Source organism: Prosopis cineraria, unplaced genomic scaffold, assembly GCF_029017545.1.
Source record: "Prosopis cineraria cultivar Desert tree isolate PC_DT_omini unplaced genomic scaffold, ASM2901754v1 PC3, whole genome shotgun sequence".
NCBI classification, from domain to species: Eukaryota; Viridiplantae; Streptophyta; class Magnoliopsida; order Fabales; family Fabaceae; genus Prosopis; species Prosopis cineraria.
Window position 1 is genome coordinate 32,871,636 of NW_026555334.1, and position 27,206 is coordinate 32,898,841.

Here is a 27,206-nt window from a genome sequence, read left to right on the forward strand (position 1 = left end):
TTTCATAACTTCTTATTTTAAGGTAGCGCTGAACATTAATTAATTATATGTTGAAGCAGTATTACAGAAATAGAAATAGCTGTTCAAAAAGCGAAGTGTAGAAAAAGGATCAAGAGTACTCATCACAAGGGATTGGGTATTAAAGTACACGTGTACGGCGATAGAACACTTAGAGGGTATCAAGTGGGGCCCTTCTCGGTACAAGATCGACATTTTGGTGCAAGCTACTACACGCCTGTTGCATGGTGGGTGCAGCGCTGTCCTTAAATTTGAGCAAGCCGTTACTTCCGTTCTCTGCTAAGCCCAGCCTCACGGTTTTCAGATCGGAGAACGTGGTTGTGGAGGTGCAAGATTCGCTTCATTTTCTCTAGGCGTGTTTGGCCAGAGAGAAAGTGATGCAAAATTGGAGGTTGAGAGTGATGAGCAGGGTGGTGGCGATGGTGGTGGCGGTGCTGCCTATAATGGCGGCGGTGGGAGATCCGGTGCTGCACAAGGTGGGTGGATCCAGAGGTTGGATCAGTCACGACGTTAACTATACTGAATGGTCTGCTCACGAGCAATTTATTCTCGGTGATTGGCTCTGTATGTGCTCTCTCTCACTCAACTTTCTACTTCCTCTCTTTCCCTCTTTCTCTTTTATTTGACGATATGGATTTGACTGCAGTGATCTTGAATGTAGATTTATCTGCCTATAGTTAGATACTCCCTTATTTCATTCAATTTGCTGATCCCCGCTACGGTACGTTGAGGCTTAGTTTGGTATGATTCAATCCTTGAACTCCGCAAATGTTTTGAGAGGCTCATTTGTACTTTGAGCTTCTTGTACTGGTCGAGTGGTCATCCAAAAACTCAGAAGCTTGAGCGTCTCATTTTTATGTCACTCTATTCATTTTTTTCTTGATGGACAACTTCAATGTTCTAAATTAATCAAGATATCTTTAATTAACGAGGTGCAAATGAAATGAGTAATTAAGTGTATTGAATCTCTTATACTTAGGTTCTTCACTGGGATAAAGGAGGGGATCACAAATTGGCTGATTAAATTAGGAGGCATTGTGTGGTTTTATCTGCTTATACATCCTATGTATGTTTTTTTAAAAAAAAAAAAAACTTTTGTTAAAGGGAAGTTTACGATGGTCTTTAATGGTATTATTAGATCTCAATGTATCCTATCCCTAATATATATCATCAACAGCATTATATTTGTTAACTAAGCTTGCCCCCACTTTGCCTAATAATAACGCCAAAATAAAAAATAGCATTACCTTTTCCTTTTTGTTAATTAAAGTTAGAAATATCACCGAGGCTATATATATGAAGTAAAAGCCATCACCTATATATGTTGATGTATATGCCTGGAATGTCTGTTTCAATACTGGCAAAAAGGTATCAGCGTCATTTAGGACGACATTAAGATTGTTTCGCATGGAGTAAATTAAGTTGATATAATACTGACCTAGTAAAATTTACTTTGATAAAAACATGTTGTGTGATAAAAGTGATGAGAAGAGGAGAAAAGTAAAAGTTGAAAGAACAGTTCTGGCTCCCGACAGAACAAAAAGAAAGAGAATCTTACTTTAAAATGATGAGAAAATTATGCTTGCCAGTTACATTTGGACCGATGCTCTCCAATTCGAAATCATATAATCACTGTGCCATTGTCACCACTGTTTCATCTTTTTAATTGATCCGTTCCCTATTCTGACTATCCATCATGCGTACATGAAAGCAACAACCAAAAACATTCTGTATATATATATATAATCAGAAGAAGGATATACGTAACGACAAGAAAAAAAAATAGAGGAAAAGGTGAAAACTTCATAGACTAAAAAGAACCCAAAAAAACAAAAAATACTGGTTGTCTGTTCTCACTATTTTCTTGGATATGTGAAGTGTTCATGTTAAAGATGAGTACCTCATGAGCTGAAATGAATAACATGTGTGTGCGCGCGCGCGCGCGCGCAGTATTCAGCTTTGACAAGCGATACTTTAACGTTCTGGAGGTGAACGAGACAAGCTACGAGAATTGCAGAGATGTAGGGTTCTTGAAGAACTTGACGCGTGGTGGGAGAGACGTGGTCCAATTGACAGAGGCAAGGACGTACTATTACATCTCTAGCGGAGGCTATTGCTTTCAAGGTATGAAAGTCGCCGTCGCCGTCCAGCATGGTCGCCGTGAGGCGGCTCCGGCGCCGTCTCCCTCTCACTCTTCTGCATCTTCTCCTTTCTCTGTGTTCAATGTGCTTCATTACTTCATGCCTTTCATGGTGTTTTGGGGCATTATTAATATATGAAGTCTAAGATTATTGTATTTCAGTGACAAGGGTCATAACAGTTGAGTTCCCTTATCTGATCAATTAAGACCCTCATGTGTTGTTCTTTATGATATTTATGTTTGACCTATGGATTTCTGCAACAGAATCTACAAAGGTGACATGAGACCCCAACGATTTTTCCTATATATATATATATATATATATGTCATATTCTAGCTAATGGTTGCGTTGATGATTGATATTTGAAAACATGATACTCCTCCTGTCCCTAATTATATAGCACTTTTAAACAAATTTTTTCATTCTAAAATATAAAATATTTTAAGTAGGTTAAAATTTTATTAAATGTATCAATTTTAATATTATCATTTCTCTCTCTATGATTAGTTTTTATATTTTCTCTTTTCAATATATTAAATGATAAATATTTTTAAAATTTTATATTTTTTTTAAAAGATAAAATTGTTAGGTGTATTTAATTAAATTTATTAATATATAAAATTTTATTTAAAAATATTTTATAATTTAGTACGGATTCCAAGAACAAGCCCTTGTATGCTAATCCTCCTATGACTTGGTGGCACAAAGTTCTTTTCATTTGTAAGATCGAGGTCGCAAGTTTGATCGGATTATTTTCAAGTTTGTTAGCTTACTTTGAAAATTAAAAATTACAGGCCTTTATCAATAATTTTGTTGGGCAAAACGCTGATGATGGCATTGGAATTCGCGGGTCCTGATTTTCCCCTTCTTGCAAAGCCGGACTTGAATGAACTGAATTAACTCAAATTGAAAGGGCTGGGGCAATAAAAGTACATGCGCCGAAGTCGAAACACAAGCCCACTAGGCCATAACGGCCTAAGATCTTTAATTCTGATTCTCCGAAACAAGGCGCTTTTTTTTAATCAAGTATAAGAAATATCTCCATGGGCATACATAAGCTTACTGAAACTCATGCTAATGGAAGCTCAACCAAAGAACTATTTTTTCCAAATAAAAAAAAAAAAACTCAACACCGTTGAAATAGTGGAACTAGGGACTTTTTTTCTTTTTAAAAACTAAGGAGGTCTCGTGCATTGCATCGAATTTTGATAATAGACCTATTACTTGGGATTTTTGCATCGAATTTTGATAATAGACCTATTACTTAAGATTTTGAACAGCGCATCTATCTATAGACGTTATATTTTATACTGTTATTATAGACTTACCGCAATATTATTCATATTAATTGGTTGATTGTGTGGGGTATTTTTAAAAGATAACTTTATTTGTTATTGTTACGAAACCCAAAAAAAAAAAAAAGTGAATTGGTTACGTTGTTAAAAAACATATGACACTCTTACGCCGTGATGGTTTTGGCTTTATTGATGTATTTTTGCTTTCGTGATATATAATTTCCCTTTTGTGGTGGAAAAAAAATAGGCCATTATATTCCTCGCAATGGAAAATTGTTTTAAAAAGTTTTTTTTTTTAGGGTGAAGTATTAAGTCTTGCTCACTTCTCTATATCTTTTTCTTAAGATTAATTAAGTTCTCTTTGGAAGGATCTAAATTCGTGTCTGAAGAAGGCTGCGATTGTTAGAAAGGCTTGTATATAGAATGTGGTAAAAAATGAAGCAATATAAAACTCTTTAGTCAGTGATGATCGAATGATTATATATGATGAGTTGGAAAGCAAAGAAGAGACACTGGATTCAAACACTTGCTTGTTTTAAAAAAATTTCCCTTTCCAAACTTTCCAAACATGATCACAAGCACGTGAAGGTGGATAGGTTGCGTGCTGCAAGCGAAACAATATGGCTTGTTTATTTATTTATTTTTGTTTCCTGTTGTTTGGATTTGGCATGTTTCAAATACATTCAATGAATGCTTTGCAAAGTCTTGGAAGCAATAAATTTAAATGTAGACCCCTGAGATATACCCTTTATATTATTTTATGCCCGTGTGAGATGAAGGAGTTATTGGATACGTCACTTATTGCAAGTTTGTTGACAAAAACACGACTTGTTTTGTGTGACTTTTTTCTCTCGCATTTGTTACATTTTCTCGGATAATTATTCGATAATTTCATTAGTTTAAATACATGTATGAAGATTATTTAAAAAAAAAAACTTTTAGAATTACTCCTTCTGTCTTGTCTATCCTGAGAGGAAAAAAATAATTACTCTTTATTTTATTCATTTTGTCATAACAAACGAAAAGGTAAGTCTTTTTCAATGCCTTTATGGGGTTTGACAAAAGAAGACTTTTTTAATGATAATTTTGTTTTGATGATACCCCTTTAAATTTGTATTATTATTACCGAAGGAATCATAATATATGGTCCCGTTCAATTACTAAAATAAAATAAATTAAAAATAAAAATAAATTAAATTATCTTTCGTCTTATAATAAATGTAATAAAATTTATTAATATATTTTATAAATATAAAAATTATCATACTCTTTAAAAACATAATGAATTATAATTTTTATCTCATAAATTAAATTACTTATCTTTTTACAAATGTGCTCACTTGTCCTTGTGGCCATTTCGAGCTGCAGAAGACTAATTCGAGTATACACTTATGAGTGAAGCAAGGTATAGTTAGAAACAAAAGATACACTTATCATTTGCCACTGCGGAGAAGCAAAAATGGCATGGGATATTATAAGGATATAAGCCGCGCGTTTAAAATCCCATGATATAATTAAAAGAATTATAATTTGTATATTTTTATTACTTTCTAAAGATTGAAAACAATACTTGGTTTTTTAAATCTTAAAATTATTTTTATTCTTTTTTTACCTATTTTTTTATTATTCACCCTGAATAAAAAGTTTCGCAAGAAATACTCAATAATTATTAAGTTGTTGCTCAAGAAAATTATTAAGTTGTTAATATTAAACAAGAAAAAGGACGGGCTATGGAGGCCTAGTGGACTGGCGGGACCATGGGAGATATTATGGGTGAATAGATATTGCACAATAAATGCATCCCCGGCCATTTTGCAAATAATAATAATAATAATATAATAATAATGCAATGCTCGATCTTCGATTTCGTCATCTAACCAAGTCATTCTCAATCTCTTCCTCCTCCACATTACACAACGTGGAAGTAGCGGAACTAAAGTTTAATCATGATAAAGATTAAAATCAATAGACATGTATAATATAAAATTTGTATAAATATTAGAATGGTTGAAAATAGATCATATATATATATATATATATACATACTCTCTGTTTAAAAATATAAGATATTTTTTAAAAAGGTGGATGTTCAAAAATTTAAAATATTTTTAATTTTTTGAGGTATAATAATTATTTTTTTAAGTGTTTCTATTGATAAATGACTTTATATTTATTATAAAATATTTAATAAAAATAAATATAAAAAGATAGGGTTAGTTTAAAAATAAATAATTATTTTATTAAAAATAAAATAAAAATAAAAATAATTTATATCTTCAAATGAAAGAAAGAAGCGTATAACATATGATCACCTGTTATCCCCTCTCCACATTCGAGCACCCCTACAGTTCCCTGTCCCCCCAACCACCCCCGCAGAAAAAAAAAAATAATGTAATTAAAAAATAATTATTATATTCTCTGATGTCTTCTCTAGACACTTTACTCAAAGTAATGTCTATGATATTATTTTGCAGGCCTTCACGACTTTTCAACGCCCTCTCGTTTCGTTTGCTGTGCCAATTGTCAATTCAGTAACTTCATGCCGTCGCCTTCATCCTCCATCACTTCAATTTTTTCCTCCCCTTCTTTTTTCTTTTTCAAATAATAGATTACTTCATTCACTTTAAATTATACTTTTTATTTAAAAATATAAAATATTTTTAATCTTTTAAAATATAATTATTATTTTTTTAAAAAATATTTTTATTAATAATAATTTTATTTTTATTATAAAATATTTAAGAGTAAATATAAAAAAATAAAATTAATTTAAAAATAAGTAATTACTTTATTAAGAAGTGAGATTCATTTAAAAATATTGTATATTTTTAAATAAAGAGAGTATAAAATATTATTGACAAATAATCAGCACATCAAAATATTAAATATGATATACTTTGAGAACGTTAATATTTTATTAAATAAATTTTATTTTAAATATTATTTTTTATCTTTTTATTTAATTTTTATTTCTCTTACTCTTCAATATATTAAATAAAAAATATTTATAAAAGTTTGTATTTTAATTTTTTTAAAAAAATTATATTTAATAAAATTTATTAACATATAATATTTTAATTAAAAATATTTTATAATTTAATATGGAGGAAGTATTAAATTCTATTGAGCCATACCTAAATTTATAAACTTTTTAAAAGTCTTTCAAACAAAATGATAGAATTGCTTCCTATCAATATTATTCTATTGAGTAGAGTTGGCTTCCCTCACACGCGCACATATATGTGTATATGCATGTGTGTATAAGTGTATTATACGATGGTTCAAAATCTATTCACACCCGCAACCAAACTTCAAAAATATTTTTATTATTATGGATTACTGTGTTAAGTAACCAAGGTATTAAGCACGGATTACTGTTAGTTGTTAGTTTGTTAATTTTTATGCCAATAAGCATAATTGAATTATAATTTTAAAGAACTGTTTGGATTGAGTGAAAAATTGAAAATAAATAAAATAGAAAGGAAGAGAAAACTAAAGAAGATAGATAATGCTATATCACTACACTCTTTCCACTGTCATCTGTCTAGTGGACAAGCAAACACTAATGGGAAAAACCATAATTAACTAAGATAAAAATGCTTATCTGAATTAAAAACCAATTCAACAACCAGTTTAGATAAGAAAGGTTTAGTAAAGTCTTGGACTTTCTAAATCAATTGAACAACAGCTTTAGAATGACAGATTTTTTTATATATAAGCATGCTTAAGGATCACATACTTCATCAAAACAGCTTAAACTATTTAGTTTGATATTTTTTAAGTTCATATATTTCTAATCTATTTTCTAATATTTAAATGTAATTTTTTTTTATGTTCTAACATTCCCCCTACCACTTTTTTTCCTCTTTTTTTTTTTTTAAACTCCTTTCTTGCTTGGGCCTATACTCCCTCCTAATTTATAAGACATTTTTAAAAAAGATTAAGTATTTTAAAATATAAGATATTTTGATAAAAATAAAATTTTATTAATGATACTTTTTCAATGTTATCCTTCCTATATATTCTCTGTAACATCCTGATTTTTATATAATAAAGAAATTGTGGAATTTAGGTTTTGAGGAAAAAATGATAATAATAGGAATTTATATTATTTGAGGTTATTTAGAAATAATATTATGGTTAGGTATTTAATTATGAATTTAAAAATTTAAATTTAAAACCACATAAGCAATATTTAGTTAAGATATAATACATAAATATTTTTTTATGTGTGTGTTAAAAAAAAAGAGAAGGTAGAAGGAAAAAAAAAAGGGGGTGGAGGAAGGTTGTTGTTTCTAAGTCCCACATTGGTTAGATGAGGGAAGAGAAGAGATGCTTTCATGTATAAAAAGGAGGGGGTGTGTGCATTAGGAAGCATGAGAAGCTAAGATGCAATTTAGAGGAAATTGCAACTTATGGCCCAAAGGTTTGAATAATTAAATTCAGACCTATAGTTTTTTTAATATAATTTTGGGACTCACAATCCCATTTTTATATTATTTTTCTCTCTTTCTCTCATGTTGCTCAGCGTTTTCTCGCAAGGGGGGATTATTTTTTTTCTTCAGGTATGTTCTAACTTTCCTGTTTAGATTAGCATTTAAAAATTTATTTAATTACAAAATTAATTTTATAGTTATTTTCTAAATAATATTAGCTTTCTAGTGATATGATTATTTTGTAGGATAGAGTAAATATTCTGATTAAAATTTTTCTATAGGATAGTCAATCTGATGATATGATGTATTAAAAATATAGGTTAAAACTCTTAGAGATATAATAAATATTATAGAATATTTTCTTGAGGTTGAAACTCATGTTTAAGAATTTTTGAGTTAAAATCTAGATCTATATGGTCGAATTTATGTGGAATCTGAGATGTAGGGATGAACCTCTGATTATTAAATATTTATTTAAGTATGAATAGGTATTTTTGAGGTTATAGAAAGGTGATTTGAGGCTTCAGGATAATTCTAAAATTTTTAATTTATTTTTGGATGAATTTTTAGAATATAGAAGGATGAAATTGTGATACTAGAAGTGATTTGAGGATAAAAAAAATAGTTTATTAGGGTACGAGAATTTTAGAAAAGAATTTGAAAAGTTAAATGAGGCATAAATCTTAAATTAGTGTTAATATGGATTATAGATCTAAGACTTTCTAACTCTTTAAATTAGAGTTATTTATTTTAATGTAAAATTAATATATAATATTGTGAAATAATTATGTAGATTATATTGACAAAGATAGTGGTGAAAAAGGAGTTGTGAAGGGGAACTTGTTATTCAAGACACAAGGTAACCATTATTAATGTGTTGTGATGGGTGTGTTTGTGAATGATTATGTGTTGTTTTGTTGTTTGAGAAAAATTATGAATTATTGAAAATAAATATTGTATATACTTGTTTGAAATTATTGCCAAGTGGGTTAAAAATTTATTTTTGTTTATCATGATGAGATATTATTGTTCGGATATATTCTTGTTTGGATATTTGAATGATGCATGACTTGTCAGGGTATTTTAATGTATGGTGTTAATGGGAATTTCTGTTCGGTTAATTATTACCACGTGGTAAGCCCTCATTGGACCCAATGAGTGGCGTGTCGCTTGGTCCAACTCACCTTTGGCCGGGTGATTTGGCGTCCGAGCATGGCGAAAGGAGGATATAAGGTGCAGTCATGCAAATTAAATACTTGTTCGGTTTGTTTGAAAGTATTGTTCGGTTAAATATTTTGTGTGCCCACTTAGCAATCGCATGATTAGTTACATCCGCATGCATCATTACATATTAATTTTTGGTTACTGGGACTTTTAAGTCTCATTCCCCATGGTTAATATTTTTACAGGAGTGAGTTCGGCCAAGAAAGCACCAGAGATGTAACTGTGGTGTATGAGACACCATCTTTTACGTTGCCTCTTATTTTAGATTATACAATGTATCTTGTGCCAACTTAGGACATATCTTCTTTGTGAAACATGTAAACTCTAATCCTTTTTATTAAAAGTATTTATATGACCAAGAGGATTATGTCTGTCCCTCTTGATTTATGATCTGATTTGAATAACATGCTATGAGGATTATGTATGTCCCTCATGGTTCTAATTGCTTTTTTTGAGATATTTTAAGACCTGTGGTATATTGTCTTGGATGTATCATGGTAGAAATTTTTCTACCATGATAAGGGTTCAATGAAAAAAAAAGTAAAAAAAAAAAGATTTGTTGAATTAATAACTTGCGAAAAATCGGTCTATAAATTTGAGGGTGTTACATTCTCTGTCTTCAATATTCTTTCATCAATGAAATATTAAATGAACGGTATTTTTAAAAGTTTATATTTTTGTCTTCAAAAAATAAGATTGTAAAGTGTATTTAATAAGTTTTATTGGTATGTGAGATTTTATTTAAAAATAATTTGTAATTTAAGATGAAGGGAGTACTTTTTTTAATCTCAGCAGCCTCAAGTCTATTTTATTTCTCCTCCTCCTCCTCCTTTTCCCTCTCTCTTTTTTAATCTATTATTTTCTTCATCTTTCATTCTTTTCTTTTTCAGTTTTGGTCTCTGAACGAATAGCTCTGATACCTTGTTAAATTTCTTATATATAAGCATACTTAAGGATAATGTATTTTATAAAAGTAATTTAAATCATTTAGTTAGATAAAAAATTAATTATAACTCGATTTAGAAAGTGAGCTAAAGAAACAACAACGGTAGGAAAAAAAAAAGACATTATAAACCAGTTATTGGAAAAAAAAACAATTTAGAAATAACTTTCTAAATCAATTAATGTTAAAACCAATTTAGAAAGGATGCTTTTCTAATTCAGCTGTTGGCTTTCTAGACCGCTTATTGTCATAATTGATTTAGAAAGTTGGATTTTTTTTTTAAAATAGTTTCATTTGCTTTCTTTACCACCTCCTATTTTCTAGGGCTCATTTTTTAATTTGACTTGCAAATAAGATCTAATATTTTTAACTAATATAAAATAAACAATTGAAATAATTTTCAATTTAAATATCTAATTTGAATAAAACCTAGACCCTAAAACTATGTACAATTAAACATTACAAAAAACCAACTAAACTAACAATTCAAATTAAAAATGGAGCTTTATATACTTGAACTAACTAAACTAACTAAACTATATATTCACTACCGATATGATGCTTTATAAAAGACTGCATCTATTATTGTTTGACCTCATCGACACCCTTTTTAAGGAATGGTTTAGTGAGCTTGAATATTTAAAAGTAGAAAACCAAATTAGTAAATTCAAATTAAAGAAAAATAAACAAAGTGGAAAACCAAAGTAATATATTTACTTCTTAGGTGAATAAAGTCATTTCATATTTGATAATGTTAAAAATGTGCTACATAACATATAAGTCGTATAATTGAGATTTCTTTAATTGCTTGACTCTATAAAAAAATAGTAAAATAAGTATTAAAAATTAAGTAGGTTTATCGCCAAATAAATATGTTACTACCTTTGGCGTGATTGATATAGAGTCTATGACCTCATGAATGTGCTTCTCTAAATCGACATGCTAGTACATCCTTATAGCTGTATTATCAAAATTACAAAGTTAGTAACCATCAATTAAACTAACTCAAGCTAACAAACTTAACAATTAAGAGAACAAAATTTAACTAATCTAAACTAACAAATTTGACAATTAAACTAACAAAATTTAACAATTCATACACAGATATAAAAATTCAAAAGTTCTAAGAGGGTTAGCAAAGAACAATTCTAAAAGGCATTTTTAACTATTTGAAAACACCATGAGTTCAACTTGATAGCAGGATATCATATAGAACAATTCTAAAAGGCATTTTAACAAGCAGGTCATATGCACAACTCAAACACAAGATAAGCTACATCATGGGCCATGAGCAGTTTCACAAGTTCTCTCTGTTTTTTTTTTTAAAAAATTCACAACCAATATTGAGTCATAGTCACAGAAGCTTATTCAAGCAATGAAGCTCGCGAAAATTATTCAAAAATTTTTTGGTGTTTACTCAAAGAATTGAAGCTCAACACTAGATGATGAGGCTTAGAGATTGAAAATTTCAGGTGTTGCCAAAAAAATTAAACAAAATACCAGGGTTAAAGCTTATAGATTGAAGCATGGCCGAACACGAAAGATTAAAGCTAGAGAAGCAAATCACCAAGCTCAATGTATGATTTATGGGTTCAAGCACACGAAGGTGAGGAAGCACGAATCTAGGTTACTCAAAGCAAGGTGTTTTCAGGTTTCTCGAGTTTGGGTTTTGGGTTTATGAGCTGAATTTGGGTTGCTCAAAGATGGGTTTCTTGATTGGTTCTTGGATTTGCTTAAAGACGGACGTTGGAGGAGAGACTTTGAACAATCAGAGTGTAACCAAGAGAGACAATCAAGTAAGGTGCGAAATAATTTGAAAGGGGTTTTTTATTCTTCTGAAGGAACCAGTCTACAAAGTCATTTAAAGGAATTAATTTCAAGGAAAATCAAACCCTTATGTAAATCAGATGTCAGGTTAACTGGTCTAGATATCTTAAAAAAATTATTTGTAAAAATAAAAACACCTTTCTAAACCATATATATATATATATATAATGTTTACTAGTTTAGAAGGTACAAAAGTTTGAATTTTTTGACTGTTACAAAAACATTCTGGATCGATTATGTTGACAACCGTTCTAGAAACTGCTTTTTAGACCGGTTACTCAAGTAGTTAGTTTAAAAAGTCTTAACAAGATGCTGTTTAATTACGATATTGCTGTTATCTCTCTTTCTAAACCACTTGCGCAGACAAGCGGTCTAGAAATGCCAGTTTAAATGAGCAGATATATAATGTCTCATGTCATCATCTTTATTTAAATAAACAGCAGGAAAAAAGTATAATATAACTAATAACTTTTATTGGGAGTAATTTCAAATTTTTACAAGAAATATCTACTTTAATTTCAACTAATTTCTCTAATTCATATAAAATGATTAGTGAGTATTTATAAAAAGGACGAGGGGGAACATAATATAACTTTTGTGTGTTTGAGATTGGGGTAAAACATATCTACGTACAAAAATCACAAGCAATTACAAACGAAGGGGGAAAAAAAGAAAAAAGAAGCAAAACCATTCAAATCAAAGATATAACATGAGACTAGGAGTTTGCATTTTCTATCATATGGCAGCTTGCCTGTTGGTCGACGTCACGTCTAATAGTGAATGTGCCGCAATCTATCGCTGACTCCATGTTCCCAACACCAACTCCCCATTGATCCATTAATGCATGTCTGGATTAGCTGAATAATCAATTTTTTTAGTTAAAAAGTTGATTTTCCAAAAGAATACCCGAACATCAATTTAAGTAGATAATCAATTATAAAGAGAAAAATCAATTTTTTTTTTCTTAAGCTGTATCTGTGCGCTTCTGGCGTTCCAATGAGAAGGGAAGAGAATAAAAAAAAAAATCTGTTCAAAAAGCACGTGGAAAAATTACAAAAAGGGTCCAAAAAATATCAAAAAAACATAAAATTTAATAAAAATAAAACCAAACTCCCTTATCTTCTCTTTTCTTTTTCTTAATAAAATTCAAACTTTAAATCTTTAAAAAAGTTACTAGTATAAATTTCTGTCAACTATCAACCATTATTTAATACTTATTATAAAACTAATTTAAATAAAATATTAACTGATAAAAAAATTAATTTAATTTAATTTAAAATTTATGGTTATTATAAAGATTGTTGCAAATGTCCAGAGAGGTATATTTTGAGTCATTTGTTACATTGTTATATTTTTTATGTTGCCAAATTTCAAGGCATTATTTAACATTTTCATGAGATTTGGCTCATATTTGTGATATAATTAGAAGTTAACTTTTATATTATCATTTTCATTAGTTATTGTAAAATTAATATTTAGTATTTAAGAATTAAATTTTTCTCTTTTATTAAATTTATTTAAACTAAGATATATTGAGTTATTTATTTACATAAATTAAAATTTTAATATTAATATAATTTAATTTTTTTAATTAATCAGATATATAATTTAAATAATATATTTTACTTCTTAAATAAAATTTAATAAATTTAATAATATTAGATACAAATTTTATGAATATTTGAATTTTAAAAAAATAATGTCTTTTATGATAATTTATACAGTTAAAATTAATTTTAACTAAATTATCCAAATATTTTTAATTCTATTAAAATTAATTTTAAAAAAATAATATCCAAATAAATTGTGTTATAATATAATCAATTATAATTAAAATTAATAATTAATAATTAATAATTTAATTAATTATTTTATAATTAATTATACCCAATTGAAACTCAAATGAGCTCTTAATTTCATTAATTTATTCCAATTTTTTCTATTAGAGTGGACGCGTTCTTTTTATCGAGTTTGAAAAATAAATTTACTACATATAGCGATACATTGCTCATGAACAACGCATCTTCTTCTCCTTCTTCCTTTTTTAGTTGCAATTTACGTTATTCATTAGTGTGCACTAATATTACAAATTCATAAAATTGTCATACGTTATATATTGGTTTAAAAATTAAATTTTACCTCTTAATAAATTAATTAAATTCTTCTTCAAACTAACATCATCTTTCCATAATATCCTTAGTTAATAGAGTGATTTACGTAAAAATAAATACACAATAATATATTTATTAAGGGTATTTTTTAAAAAAAATACATTAATTATATCTTGAAATATTAAAAATACATCATATTTTTTAATATTTAATTTCTTATAAAAAATTTATATTTTTTAATGACAAAAGCAACAAAAAATCTATATTTAAGCAACATAAAAACCACCATTTTTTTCATTTTTGGGATCATCATTAATATTAGTTGGAGCCACTTCTTGTAGTATTTAAGACTCATGACAACCCTGTCCCCCCACCACTCTTTCCATTCCATTCAAGCATTTATTGCCGCTATAACTATTGCACAAGTACTTGTTTATTCGTTGCCTATAAGATGAAATGGAAAGGATATTAGATGAGAAATCTCAAGACTTGATCTAAATTTAAATATAAATTGTTGAAATTGATTGCTTCTATAAAGTTCACATTCAAATTATAGAAATGAATGCAATCAAATTCATAGACTTATTAATTTTATGTCAGTTAGAGAAACATAAGATACTAGGACTCTCAAATCTTGTATCTGCTACCCCTCTCCACATGCATGGAGTGATATGTTTATTTGCTTGGAGTTAATTGAGACCCTAAATTAGCCAATAACATTAAACGTGTTGACATAATAATTCATACAAAAGTTTGAGAGATTGTCGGTTTTTTTTAGAGAGAGTTACAACCAACCCTTATACAAATGAATTAATTACTATAAGATTCATTAATAATTGAATTAAATTGTATTAACAATTGACTATATTATCAATGCAGTTTAATTCAGTTGTCAATAAACTTTATAATAATTAATTTTTTTATGTGAGACTTTAATGTAATTTTTTATTTTTTTATAACACACTTCTAATAACTTCATCGTAATCAAAGAGAAGTAGTTGAATCATTAATTTTATCTAAAAATATAATACAATTCTAATTGTACCTATAATTTAACAAAAATTTTTAAATTTATTATATTATATTCTCTCAAATAATTATTGAGTTTAATAAATATAAATAACATTTGAAAAACATAATTAATATACCATCAAGTACCTTATGTTATTGAAGACCAAATTTTTTTTTCAGAAGATGTCTTATAATATTAGACTCTTAGGTGTCATCTGTAGTTTATTCAATAAAAATATAATATTTAATATTAATAAATATAAATTAATTATGATATTAATGATAGTAAAGAGATAAAATATAAAAAATTAAATATGTATTCTGTTATAAAAATAAAATAAATTAAAATAATGTCACACAAAATTTTATTTAAATAATTTAAAATATTTTAATTAAATAAATTATAAATGATGTGCTGCATTCAATTTATTTAGAAATGTCTCCATATAATAGAGGAAGATACTTATAATTTTGATTTTTTTTTTTTTCAAATAAGGCGGTTTATGCGCAGTGAAATTGGAATAACCGACGAAATCAATGGACTTTAGTGTAAAAGGGTTGAACTTTCATAGGCACGTGGTCAAATAGGCGCCCTGTTTGATGCTGTCACGGGTTGCAAAATACTCAATCAACACTCCGTCTCAAATTAAATTTTTTTTTTTAATTTAACGTTTTAAAATAAAAAATAAAATTTTATTAATAATTTTTTTAATATTTTATAAATTTAATATTAAATGAAAGGTATTTTTAGATGTTTATATTTTTATTTTTTAAAAAATAAAATTGTAAAATACTCCCTCCGATTCTATTCATAAAGTAAAAAAAAAATTTTTTTGTATCATTTATAAGTTACATAATTAAATTTTTATCATAAAATTTTCTTTTTACTCTCTATTAAATGTTGAAAAGAGAAAATATATTATTAAAGTATATATATTTATTAGGAATAAAGTTAAAAATTTATTAAATTTTTAAACAAATGTAACGAGATTTAAGGTTTTTTTGTATTAATGAAACATTTTAGAAGTGACTTATAAATACTTTATCTGTCCCTATATATACAGTAATTTTTAGAAGTTTATTTTATCCCTAAATATAAGGGATGCTATGATATTTTTGAATAATTAAATAATTTTATCCTTATTTTTTTAAAAAAAATATTAATTATGTGCTTTACCACCATCATGATATTAATTGATATTATTAAAGACAAAATTGAAAAGTTATTATGATATAATATAATTTTAAATAAATAACAAATTTTTATTATTATGTGTGATTCAACTAAAAATAAAGGATGAAGGGAGCAAGACCAAAAAAACATATTTAATAAATTTTATTAATATATATAATTTTATTTAAAAATATTTTATAATTTGATGAGGGAGTAGAAGTGAAACTAGCATGAAAGCTGAGTATCAGAGTATGGGAAAGGGTTTTCCAGCTCATCTCTTGGATGAGTACATGGTGCTCATTCTTGATATGAGATTTGAATCATCTAAATTTTAATCTGAACAGTTTAAATTTAAAATATTATTTTATATTAATTTATTAAAATAAAAATTTATAAAAATTAAAAAAATAATTTATAAATTTTTAATTTAATCTAGATTTAGATTAGAGGGTTTAATTTTATATTAAAATTTTTATAATTGAATATCTTAAATTTTTCAAATGCACTCTGCAGAATCCAGATATAATATTTGGACTGCATACAGTGCATCTGAATAATTAATATGCATTAATCATAAAAATTTTAATATTAAATTAGACTATCTAAATTAAATCTAGATTAAATTATTTTATAATTTTTATAAATTTTTATTTTAATAAATTAATATAAAATAATAGTTTAAATCTGTATCGATTAAATAAAAATGTAAATGATTTAAATTTCATCTTTTGAATGAGCACGAGCAGGAAAACCTTTGCCCAGAGTATGAATGTTGCTGCATCAAAAATAATGAAAGTAATTAATAATTACAATTATAAATTGAATATGGCAATGACAAGCGCGCGTGGACGGTGAGGCAGGTATATTAATTATACAGATATGAATTGACGGTATCCGCCACCCACATTTTGTTGCCCACTTGACCTGCTTAAAGGACCTTATCTTCAATTACCAACTTCCGTATTTAAGGATATCCCGTCTATTATTGCTTTTCCAACTTGCTCCAATCTATCATTTCTCTTAAATTGATATTGATACTCCCTCTATTTTCATTTAAACATTTATTTTACCTATTTCTCAGGAATTAAGAAAATTAGCTATATTAGTTTTAAGTAATAAATTTTGTCAATAATTTACATTGTCTTGCCAACAATGCCCTCATGTAGAGTAATGTTGGGGTACCTCCATTGATAAAGACACTTTTGTCCCAAAAAAAAAAAAAAGTAAATACATTAGACAATTTAAATGGAGCCTTATGCTAAGAAAAAGAAAGCAAACTTGTCAATCTGTGCTTAGAAACAAAGGGAGTGGTCTGCATCAAAATATCAACCAAAAAAATAAAATAAAAAAATACAATTGTTATAATTTATTTATTACTTTTACCCATATACATACACTCCTATATTAAATACATTTTATCACATATTATATAATCTGAAAAAATAGTCATATTGTTTGTAATTTAAAATGACAGGCTTGCTATGATATCTATAAATTGGATTGATTTTTTCATATAGTCGTTAATTCAACTTTTAAATCTTGAAAAACATTTTTTTAGTTTGGATACAATCTAGTTAACAAAAGTATGAAAAAAATATTTAAAAAAGCATGTCTCAGCTTGCAAAAAGTTTCATTTTTCCATTAAAATATACGTATTAAAAAGCAACCTTTATATATATATATATATATATATATTATTAGGTCAATTTTAGTTAAATTTAAATATTGTTGGATCTGACTATGAATAACATCTACAGCTAAAAAAATTCTCTATCAATTATAATCAATACTAACAACACTATGAATTTGAACACACTGTTACTTATTCATCATAATGGCTATTTGTGGACTGTCTTTTGTGTCTAGATATCTCTTGGTTGACCGAACATATCAATATTTACGAGTCAATTGCTCATTAGACTACGGTCGATTTTCTCCTTTCAAGTGATATCCATGATATCCATCTTATTGGATTTCATGATTGCATCGGTTAGGTCTATTTGTAGGATGCAATTGTGTTTTCTGCCTATGATTTATTGTGCAGCTAATATATACACTTATCCATTTATCTATCTATAAAAATAAAGCTACAAGCTTGTTTTTGTTTAAGTTATGTGGCTGCTTATGGTTGAATCAAGTGGCTTAATTGGAGACAAGTAGTGGTTATGTTTTTATATTGATATTTGCTACTTGTGTGCAATCTGAGAGTAAAAAAATTGTCTTTAATTGAGTCACATGGTTGATTTACTCAATTATTGACAATAAAATAGCTCAACGTAGCTCAATAAGAGACATGAGCATACTCGTAAGTATCCTTTCATTAAAGGTAATTTTTTTAAGACATAATTGAGTATTAAATATAAGCATATCTTTCAAGGAGGATTTGAATATTTGGTTTGCTGCATTATGAGAGACTAAGATTATGACTTATATTTTAAAAAAATTACACCTAGGTTTTACATGAGAGAATTTATTATCAATAGGTCTCATAAAATTGACAAAATACCCTCAAATTTTAAATCTTATGTGTTTATAATTTGACTAAGAACATTTACAATTGGGTAACATGCATTTGCAACTCGCAAAGGAAAATGACAATTTAAAATAGCAAGTTATAAATTCTCATTGTTCAATTATAAATGCTTTTAACTAAATTATAAATACACAACATGTTAGATTTGAGAGTATTTTATGAATTTTATGAGATATTTTGTTAATAAATTCTCTTTTTTGGGATCTAAGTATAATTTTTTCTTTTATTTTTACAGGGATACGAGCATGAGTAAAATTTACGCACATTAATAAGATTGCGAGGAAATAAGAATTTGTTTTAAACAAACTTCACAGCTAATAGATGAACATAAAAAATAAGAAAAATGATAATAATTTTTTTTGAAATATATAAATAATAATTTGGTCCCTTAAAATGTCATAATTTTTCTCAAAATTTTTAAAAAATTTTCTATTATTAATAAATTTATATAAATTATTAAATTTTCCTTATTAAAAAAATAATTCATAATTTTTTTTTATATTTGCAACTTTTCTTCTTAGATTTGCAATAATGTAACATTAAATTATAATTTCATATGTTAAATTCCTTATTTATTGTTGCATTACTGTGAATATAAAAAAAAATTTATGAATGTAAGAAAAAAAGTTGTAAATCATTTATTTTCAATAAGAGTAATTTTGTAATTTATATAAATTCATTAATGATAAAAATTTTTTTAGAGACTTTAAGAGAATTATTGCATTTTGGTAGATCAAATTGTTATTTATATATTTTATAGAGATTTTATTGTCAATTTTTCTAAAAAAATAAGAGTATAAGTAGAAATAATATCATTAATTTTTATTATATTTTTATAGTTATCGTTTAATAGTATTTTTTTTATTTTCTAAACAAAATCTGATTCCTCCTTTTCTTTTTTATTTTATTTTCAAGTTATATGATAAATTGCTGGAGTCACTCCTGTTTGAATAAGAAAAAATAGGTAATTAAATTTATACATGCAATGTATTTTAAAATTAAATCTTGGACATTAAGTTATTTTTTTTTGGACAAGAACATGGTGTAATTTTGTATCCCTAATTTGTATTGGGGCTTTAATATTAATGTTTTGGTTTGTTTTAAAATTTGTAATCCACTCGAAATTTTATTTGAGAAGATATATTGAATATAGTCACGATTATTCAAATTTTATCCAAAAAAAAAATATCCCATGAAGACACAAAATCCCATGCTAATTTAAATTAATATAACAATTTGTTGCATCAAAAATTTACAAAACTTTTCATTGATAAGATAGAAAAGTAAAATGTCTTCGACACCAAAATCCTAGCCATCAAAACTGGTTTGGAAATTTGCTTTCAGCTTAAGCTTGACAAAGTGTAGATTCACTCTAAATCCTTCGACACTATTAATCTGTTTAAATTTGATGCTACCCAAAGTACTATTTTCTTGATGAGATCTCTTTCATTAGAGATTGCTTATTTTTCAAGGAGGGAGTGAAGCTATTTCATGCCACCAGAGTTGCATCAAGCTCTGATACGTTTTTGGTACTTCATGTACTTGCTAGTTGTCGAAGCATGTGTCTCAGGGATAAACACTATACTCTCTTTGATCTTATCTATGAGGTAGAGATTTTTTTTTTAATAAATTATATCATTAAATTTTATTATAAATTTTTTTTACTCTCCATTAAATATTAAGAAGAAAAAAATATGTTAGTGAAGTATGTATATTTAATAACAGTAAAGTTAAAAATTTATTAAATTTTAAGATAAAGTTAATAAATTTTAAAATTTTCATTAATATTAATAAAATATGTTAAAAGTGATTTATAAATAAAACCAGAGCAATATATGGACTATGGTAATCCTTTTTGATTTTGTTTCTTCTAACTTTTGCTAGCTTACTGTATTTAAAAAAAATGTTGACTACTTTTTTCATATCTTTGCTGCTCTTTTTGCTATGACACATGCAGTTTATATTGTTTAAAATAACTAGTTTAAATGTTTTCATTGATAAGATAGAAAAGTAAAAATGTTTCCCATGCCGAAATCATAGCCATCAAAACTAGTTTGGAAATTTGTCCACAACTTAAGCTTGATAAAGTGTATTTTCACTCTAACTCTTTTTTCTCTTTTTTTTCTTTTTTTTTTTGGGTCAGAACTCTAGCTCCTTCAATACCATAAGTTTACTTAAATTTGATTCTACCCTAAAGCACCATCTTTGTGACGAGATCTCTACAAGAGATTGCGTATTTTTCACACCACTAGGGATGTCATTAAGATAGATGCTCTTATACGTTCTTGGCACATCATGTACTTGCTAGTTGTCGAAGCATGTATCTTAGGGATAAATGCTATGCTTAATAAGCTTTTACTTGCCCGTATTTCAAAAAAATGTTGGCTACTTTTTTAATCTCTTTGCTACTTTTCTGGCATCACGCATGCAATTTATATTGTTTAAAATAATTATTTAAAATTTAATATTTTGTAAACATATTATCTACATAAGAATTAATTAATTTTCATAAAAAAACATATTAATTTTTTATTAATAAATGAATATAATTTATTAAAACTTAGAGAAAATAGAAGGTTCTAAATGATTAAATTAATTATAATCAGATTTGAATAATTTTTTAAAAAATAAATTGTAATTATAGAAATTTTAATTATAAATAAAATATTTAAATTTTATGCATAACTTATTTTATAATTAGAATTATTATTTATAATAATATGAATTGATATTTGTAATTTATTTTTTTAATGGAAAAGACAAGCAATGTGATAAACAGTAACATTGTAATAAAGAAATAATCATATAATAATGCAATAACGAAGAATGGGAGGAAAGAAATCATTGCAGTTTCTGCTCCGTGGACTTTCTTACACTGAGTTTCAAGACTGCACGAAACCATCAATTGCGTGATTATTGACGAAGGAGAAATCGGGACACCGCCACCACTTTCTAGTTACCGAGTACGGAAATCCAGCGACAGTAGTTATCATCTAATGGCCACGAAGAACGGCGGATCCGCCACGGCACCGCCTCGTCCGACGATCACTCTCCCACCTCGGCCTTCCATGGAGGCCTTCTTCTCCGGGGGGCCAGGCGCAAGCCCTGGTCCGATGACACTCGTATCCAGCTTCTTCACGGATAATTACCCTGACTCTGACTTTCGGTCCTTTTCTCAGTTACTCGCCGGAGCTATGGCTTCTCCGCTTGCTCTCGGTGCGAGGCCCAGCTTGTTCCCGGAAAATTCCACGGACAATTCCTCCAAAGAAGCTACTGCTGAGGATCGGGGCCAGAAGAATTCGGGTTTTAAGCAGAGTAGACCCATGAATCTGGTTATTGCGCGTTCACCATTGTTCACCGTTCCACCTGGGTTCAGCCCTTCTGGGTTGCTTAACTCACCGGGTTTCTTTCAGCCGCAGGTAATTTAATGGATTGACTTTTGCAATTGAGCTTCTTTTCCCTTCAATTTCGGGGCTAACATTTATGGGATTCTGTTTATGAACTTGGTAGCTTATTTCTATTAGAAAACCGCATCACTCTAGGTTTATTTTATAGCTGCTTTAAATGGTTGTTCATTGATGCTTATTCCTGGACATATATGGCCTTTTTTTAAAATAAAAAAATAAATTCGATTAAATTTGACAGCTTGATATCTACTTTTGTCTCAAAAAATACATCATCCCCTGCATGTTGAATTGCTTCCTCAAATTGTTGTTCGTTGCTGCATATGATTGGACAGATAATATATTTGTTTTCGGGAAATTGAAATTTAATTAGTATGGAGAATGGCGAACTGCAGTTTCTTAGCTCTATGGTTCATTGATGTCATTGTTATTATTCTGAAAGTGGAGTTTCTGCACTATAGCATACTCATATTTTATTAACGGCGTGGTATTTAGTATTTACAGTCAAGAAGTGATCTTCAGGAATTTTATTTAATTGCTCCAAGTAGTTTCACTAAATTCATAATATCCTTTTGTGACATGGTATACGGTAATAATTATGTGATCTAGATTCCAGAGCAAAAGAGAAAATGATTAGAGAAACCTTTAATCCTATTAAGGGAATTGTAATTTTTTTTTTTTTACTTTTTTTTTTAAATTCTTTTCCCTTATGCTTGACTAGCTTCAGGTGACAAAGGAATTGTAATTGGGAGTCTTGACGCTGACTGGAAACTGAAAAAAGTCTATAATCACCCCCTTTTTGAAGTTCAGTAGAAGAAAGTGATAGAATTGATTAGTTCGCCAGCCAGTTTAATGAATGCTCACTTTGGCAACGAAAATTTGGAGATGAAAAGTTCAAGATTGCAATTTTTTTCTTCTAAAAGCTTGTTTGCTTGAAAATGACTAGAAAATGCAGAAAAATTTTAGGATTTGAGTCAATAACTGGAATTGCTTATCTTATGACAATAATGGTTATTTGTACTTCTTCCTATGCCATTCTAATTCTCAATGATCTTTGTTGAATTTTGCAACTAAACATGGTAATTCAGATCTGTCTTCCTCCTATGATTTTTTTTTTTTTTGAGTTTTCTTCATGGTAAAACTTGTTGCACTGAATAAGTTGTTCCATAGAAGACGTTAAAGTCCATGGAAGAGATGTCTGGCCTGCATAGGATTGACTGTGGATAAATGTGCAACCGTGCAGGATAATGTGTAACATGGCATGTCTGCTTGTCACGCTATTGGGCATTTTTTCCTGCTGTTATGCATCCATGTGATATTTTCTTGTGGGCAGTGGAACCACTCGTGTGTGCTCATGCAAGCTTTTGCATATTCACATACTTATATTGGCCCAAGGATGGATCATATATTTTCATGTGTCTTATTGTCTCTTAAATTTCAAAATATATACAGAGCCCCTTTGGGATGTCCCATCAGCAGGCTTTGGCACAGGTTCAGGCTCAAGCTGCCTTGGCACAATCTCATTTGCATATGCAAGGTGATCATCAACAATCTGCCATTACAGCTGCTGGTGAACCATTGATAGTACAGCAGGCATCTTTTGTTCCAAGTGAAGCTTCAGACCAGCAAGTGGCACCATCTGCATCAGATTCTAGAAGTGCTCAAATGGAGACTTCAGATATTTCTCACACTGATAAGAAATATCAACTGTCTTCCTTAGCCATTGATAAACCTGCAGATGATGGCTACAATTGGCGTAAGTATGGGCAGAAGCAGGTTAAAGGGAGTGAGTACCCACGGAGCTACTACAAGTGTACACATCTGAATTGCCCTGTAAAGAAGAAGGTTGAGCGTGCTCCTGATGGGCACATTATTGAAATTATATATAAAGGCCAGCATAATCATGAACTGCCTCAGCCAAACAAGCGTACTAAAGATAATTCTGATTTAAATGGAAATACAAACATTCAAGTTCAGTCTGACTCGACTACACAAGGCTGGGTGGGAAATTTAAAGAAGTTTGGTGAAAGTGTGCCTGATCATTCAGTGCCAGAGAGTGATCCCTCATCTAATCAAGGTGCTCACAGGCAACTAACTGGATCAAGTGAGAGTGAGGAAGGGGGTGGTGGTGATATAAGGGAAGAGGAGGGAGACGTCAGTGAGCCAAACCCCAAGAGAAGGCAAGTTTCTCCTTTTTAATCCCACATCACATAGCTATATATTGTGCTAATTCATTACGTAAACTGAATATTGCAGGAACACTGATCCTGTGACTTCTGAAGCACCTGTGTCTCACAAGACTGTTACAGAACCCAAAATCATTGTGCAAACAAGAAGTGAAGTTGATCTTCTGGATGATGGCTACAGGTGGCGCAAGTATGGGCAAAAAGTGGTAAAAGGAAATCCCTATCCAAGGTGACCACTTGATCTATTGGTTCATATTTTCTCAAAATTTAAAGAAAGAAATGATTCTAACAAGTTACAATGTTGAAATCATATTAAGTGAGGAATAGTTTCATGTTCTTTGGTTACAGTGTAGTCTCTGAAGTTAATAAAAAATGAAGGAACCTTTTGTTCATTTACAGTATCTTCTTATAAGGTCAAACTTCAGAAACATTACCGAATGATTAGGTGGCATAAAATGGACTTATCTGGATAAGGTGATTCAGCATAACTGAGACACAATAAGTTTTGGTTTGGTTTTCTGACAAAGAATTAAGTTATTCTTATGTTAAATAGCAATATAACCTCTGGCACCAGCTTGCATGTTAGAAATTGCAACATCTATGAAGCTCTCTCTTGCAGCCTACGGCATGCATTTTTTAAAATGATTCAGTTACAACATCATAAGCTAGGTTTGGGAAATTTAGATATTAGACATGTAATATTATTCTTCCATTGATTTTCTGGTCTTAGTTAGCTTAAGCTCAGGGACAGAAGCAGAAGTGTCCGATTGGAATTTTCTTTTCAAATTCTTAATGGCACCATACTACTAATTCCTTATCTTGTCTGGGAAGTTTTTCTTGTTAATTTAGTTTTAAATCTTGATTGTCTTGCACAATTCTAGTGGAAGCTTGATTTTGGCTGATAAAGAAGAGTAAATACAGAACCAGTTGGGGTTAGATGATAGATCAGATGGTATGATAACCTGAGGTGTAGGTAGTAACTTGCTTTCAATCACGATGTGAATAGAGGGTGGGCCGGTGGGGGGAAGGGTAAATATGGAATTTGGAATTTGATCTCTAAATTAAGGTCATGAAATGATTGCATCTTTGAAGTTATCATCTTTCTTGAAAATTCAGTTTCTGCTCCCTAATCAACAACATGGTTTTTAAGATTAGCTAGACTGAAAATATGTATCTTCTTGACATTTTTTGTTGCTAGTCCATTCTTCATGCTTTTGGCTTCTCTGCATTTAAGTTGCCCGTAATCTGCTTAGAAGTCCCTTTTAGTAATTTTGGGATTCCATTTGCCACTTCCTTATAATGAGTTCAACAACCCTATAAGGGGAGCACTTGAGTGGCCTTATCTGAAATGGTTTACGTTCTTTTGCTCTGTTTTACACTATCGGAATACGAGAGACAATCTTAGTTTTTTTTTTTTTTTTTAAATTTTCTGGGGGTAAATCTAATTAAGTCGTTTATGTTGCATATTCTGCGTACAGGAGTTATTACAAATGCACCAGTGCAGGATGCAATGTGCGTAAGCATGTTGAAAGGGCTTCAACAGACCCCAAGGCTGTCATAACTACCTACGAGGGAAAACATAACCATGATGTTCCTGCTGCTAAGACCAGCAGCCATAACACAGCCACCAGCAATTCAATGCCAGTAAAACCACAGAGAGTGGTGCCTGAAAAACATCCTTTGCTTAAAGATATGGATTTTGGAAATAATGGCCAAAGACCGGTTGCTTTACGCTTGAAAGAGGAGCAAATCATAGTATAGTTTGATGTAGATATGGATTTTGGAAATAATGGCCAAAGACCGGTTGCTTTACGCTTGAAAGAAGAGCAAATCATAGGATAGTCTGATGTCAAGATCAGTTGTGCAACTTTCTGGTTAACTCATCTAGGTTCTCGGTGTGTAACACTTCCCTTATACATCCAAGTTAAGGGATTCTCATTATACCATGTCGTTCACAATCACGTGTGAAGATTACTGCATCTAATATCTCAGCGTGATTATAGTCTATCAGGCTGTTCCTGGTACTGTCTAATCCTCCTTCAAAGTAGAGCACAAAGAAAAATTGGGAAGCTGGATTCGCATCGAAAGTTCACACAATTCTTTGGCTTATTGTTACCTTGTAAACTTTCAAACCTCTTGTAATTTGTTTTTCATAGGATGCTGTTCAGTTCAATGTATTATATTTATATCCTCGTATTTGGTGGTAGTGCATTGTAATGAACAAGAATGTTCCATGTGCTTGCAAATTTTTGAACAGTTGATTTTATAATTTTATGATGTATAGTTATTCAATCTCATTAGAAAAGGAGCTAAATTTGGTTGCAGCAGTTCCGTGGACACATACGTGGTGTAGCTTACCATCAACATTTTTCCTTGCAAGCCGAGAACTCAATTTTAGGTGTTGGATAAATCTCTCGTGATTTTAACATCCTATCTGAACCCTGTTTTTCGTGGATGATTTTCTCTTGGTGCTGGGAGAGGTCATCGAGAGAGAAGAAAAGAATTGGGACTTAGTGATTTACAATGCGCGCGCGCTCGCGTCTGTGTATATTTCCTGTTTTCCAACAGAAATAGATTGGAAGTCTAGAACTATAGGTAGCCGGCAATAGAATGTAATTTATATAAAACAATATTTTTATTAAAATTAAATTGATATAATGAAAAAAAAATTAGTGGAAGAACAATGGTTAAGTTGAATTCAGTAGTAATTCTTTGAATTAAAAGAATTTAATTTATCAACTAAAATTAGCTTAAATGGTAAACTTTCTTATCACTTGAGTAAATAATTGAGAGTTTAAATCTCAACTCGTATATATGTCTTAATTTAATTAAAAAAGATTTATCATTTACTTTCTGTACCTTGTGCTCCTTACGCTATAAAAGAAAAAAGAATTTAATTTACA

The 27,206-nt window shown here is 29.2% G+C and overlaps 2 protein-coding genes across 2 annotated transcripts; both read left to right on the forward strand.

Moving 5' to 3' along the window:
- Window positions 1-291: 291 nt before the first annotated feature.
- Window positions 292-2,397, forward strand: LOC129304688 (mavicyanin-like). Its single transcript, XM_054944437.1, has 2 exons — window positions 292-582; window positions 1,969-2,397. Exons 1-2 carry the CDS (start codon window positions 396-398, stop codon window positions 2,295-2,297), a joined length of 516 nt encoding a protein of 171 aa, XP_054800412.1. The 5' UTR covers window positions 292-395; the 3' UTR covers window positions 2,298-2,397.
- A 19,169-nt stretch (window positions 2,398-21,566) lies between these two features.
- On the forward strand, window positions 21,567-26,595 carry LOC129306336 (probable WRKY transcription factor 3). Its single transcript, XM_054946873.1, has 4 exons — window positions 21,567-22,132; window positions 23,570-24,297; window positions 24,374-24,532; window positions 25,782-26,595. The coding sequence occupies exons 1-4, from the start codon at window positions 21,710-21,712 to the stop codon at window positions 26,062-26,064; spliced, it is 1,593 nt and encodes a 530-aa protein (XP_054802848.1). The 5' UTR covers window positions 21,567-21,709; the 3' UTR covers window positions 26,065-26,595.
- The last annotated feature ends 611 nt before the right edge of the window (window positions 26,596-27,206 follow it).

Bases quoted from the DNA above. Each gene is read 5' to 3' on its own strand.
- LOC129304688 (XM_054944437.1), top strand. From the start codon at position 396: ATGCAAAATTGGAGGTTGAGAGTGATGAGCAGGGTGGTGGCGATGGTG. The intron at 583-1,968 runs GTATGTGCTCTC...GCGCGCGCGCAG, and splicing joins TATTCTCGGTGATTGGCTCT to TATTCAGCTTTGACAAGCGA.
- LOC129306336 (XM_054946873.1), top strand. From the start codon at position 21,710: ATGGCCACGAAGAACGGCGGATCCGCCACGGCACCGCCTCGTCCGACG. The intron at 24,298-24,373 runs GCAAGTTTCTCC...TGAATATTGCAG, and splicing joins GAGCCAAACCCCAAGAGAAG to GAACACTGATCCTGTGACTT. The intron at 24,533-25,781 runs GTGACCACTTGA...TTCTGCGTACAG, and splicing joins AAAGGAAATCCCTATCCAAG to GAGTTATTACAAATGCACCA.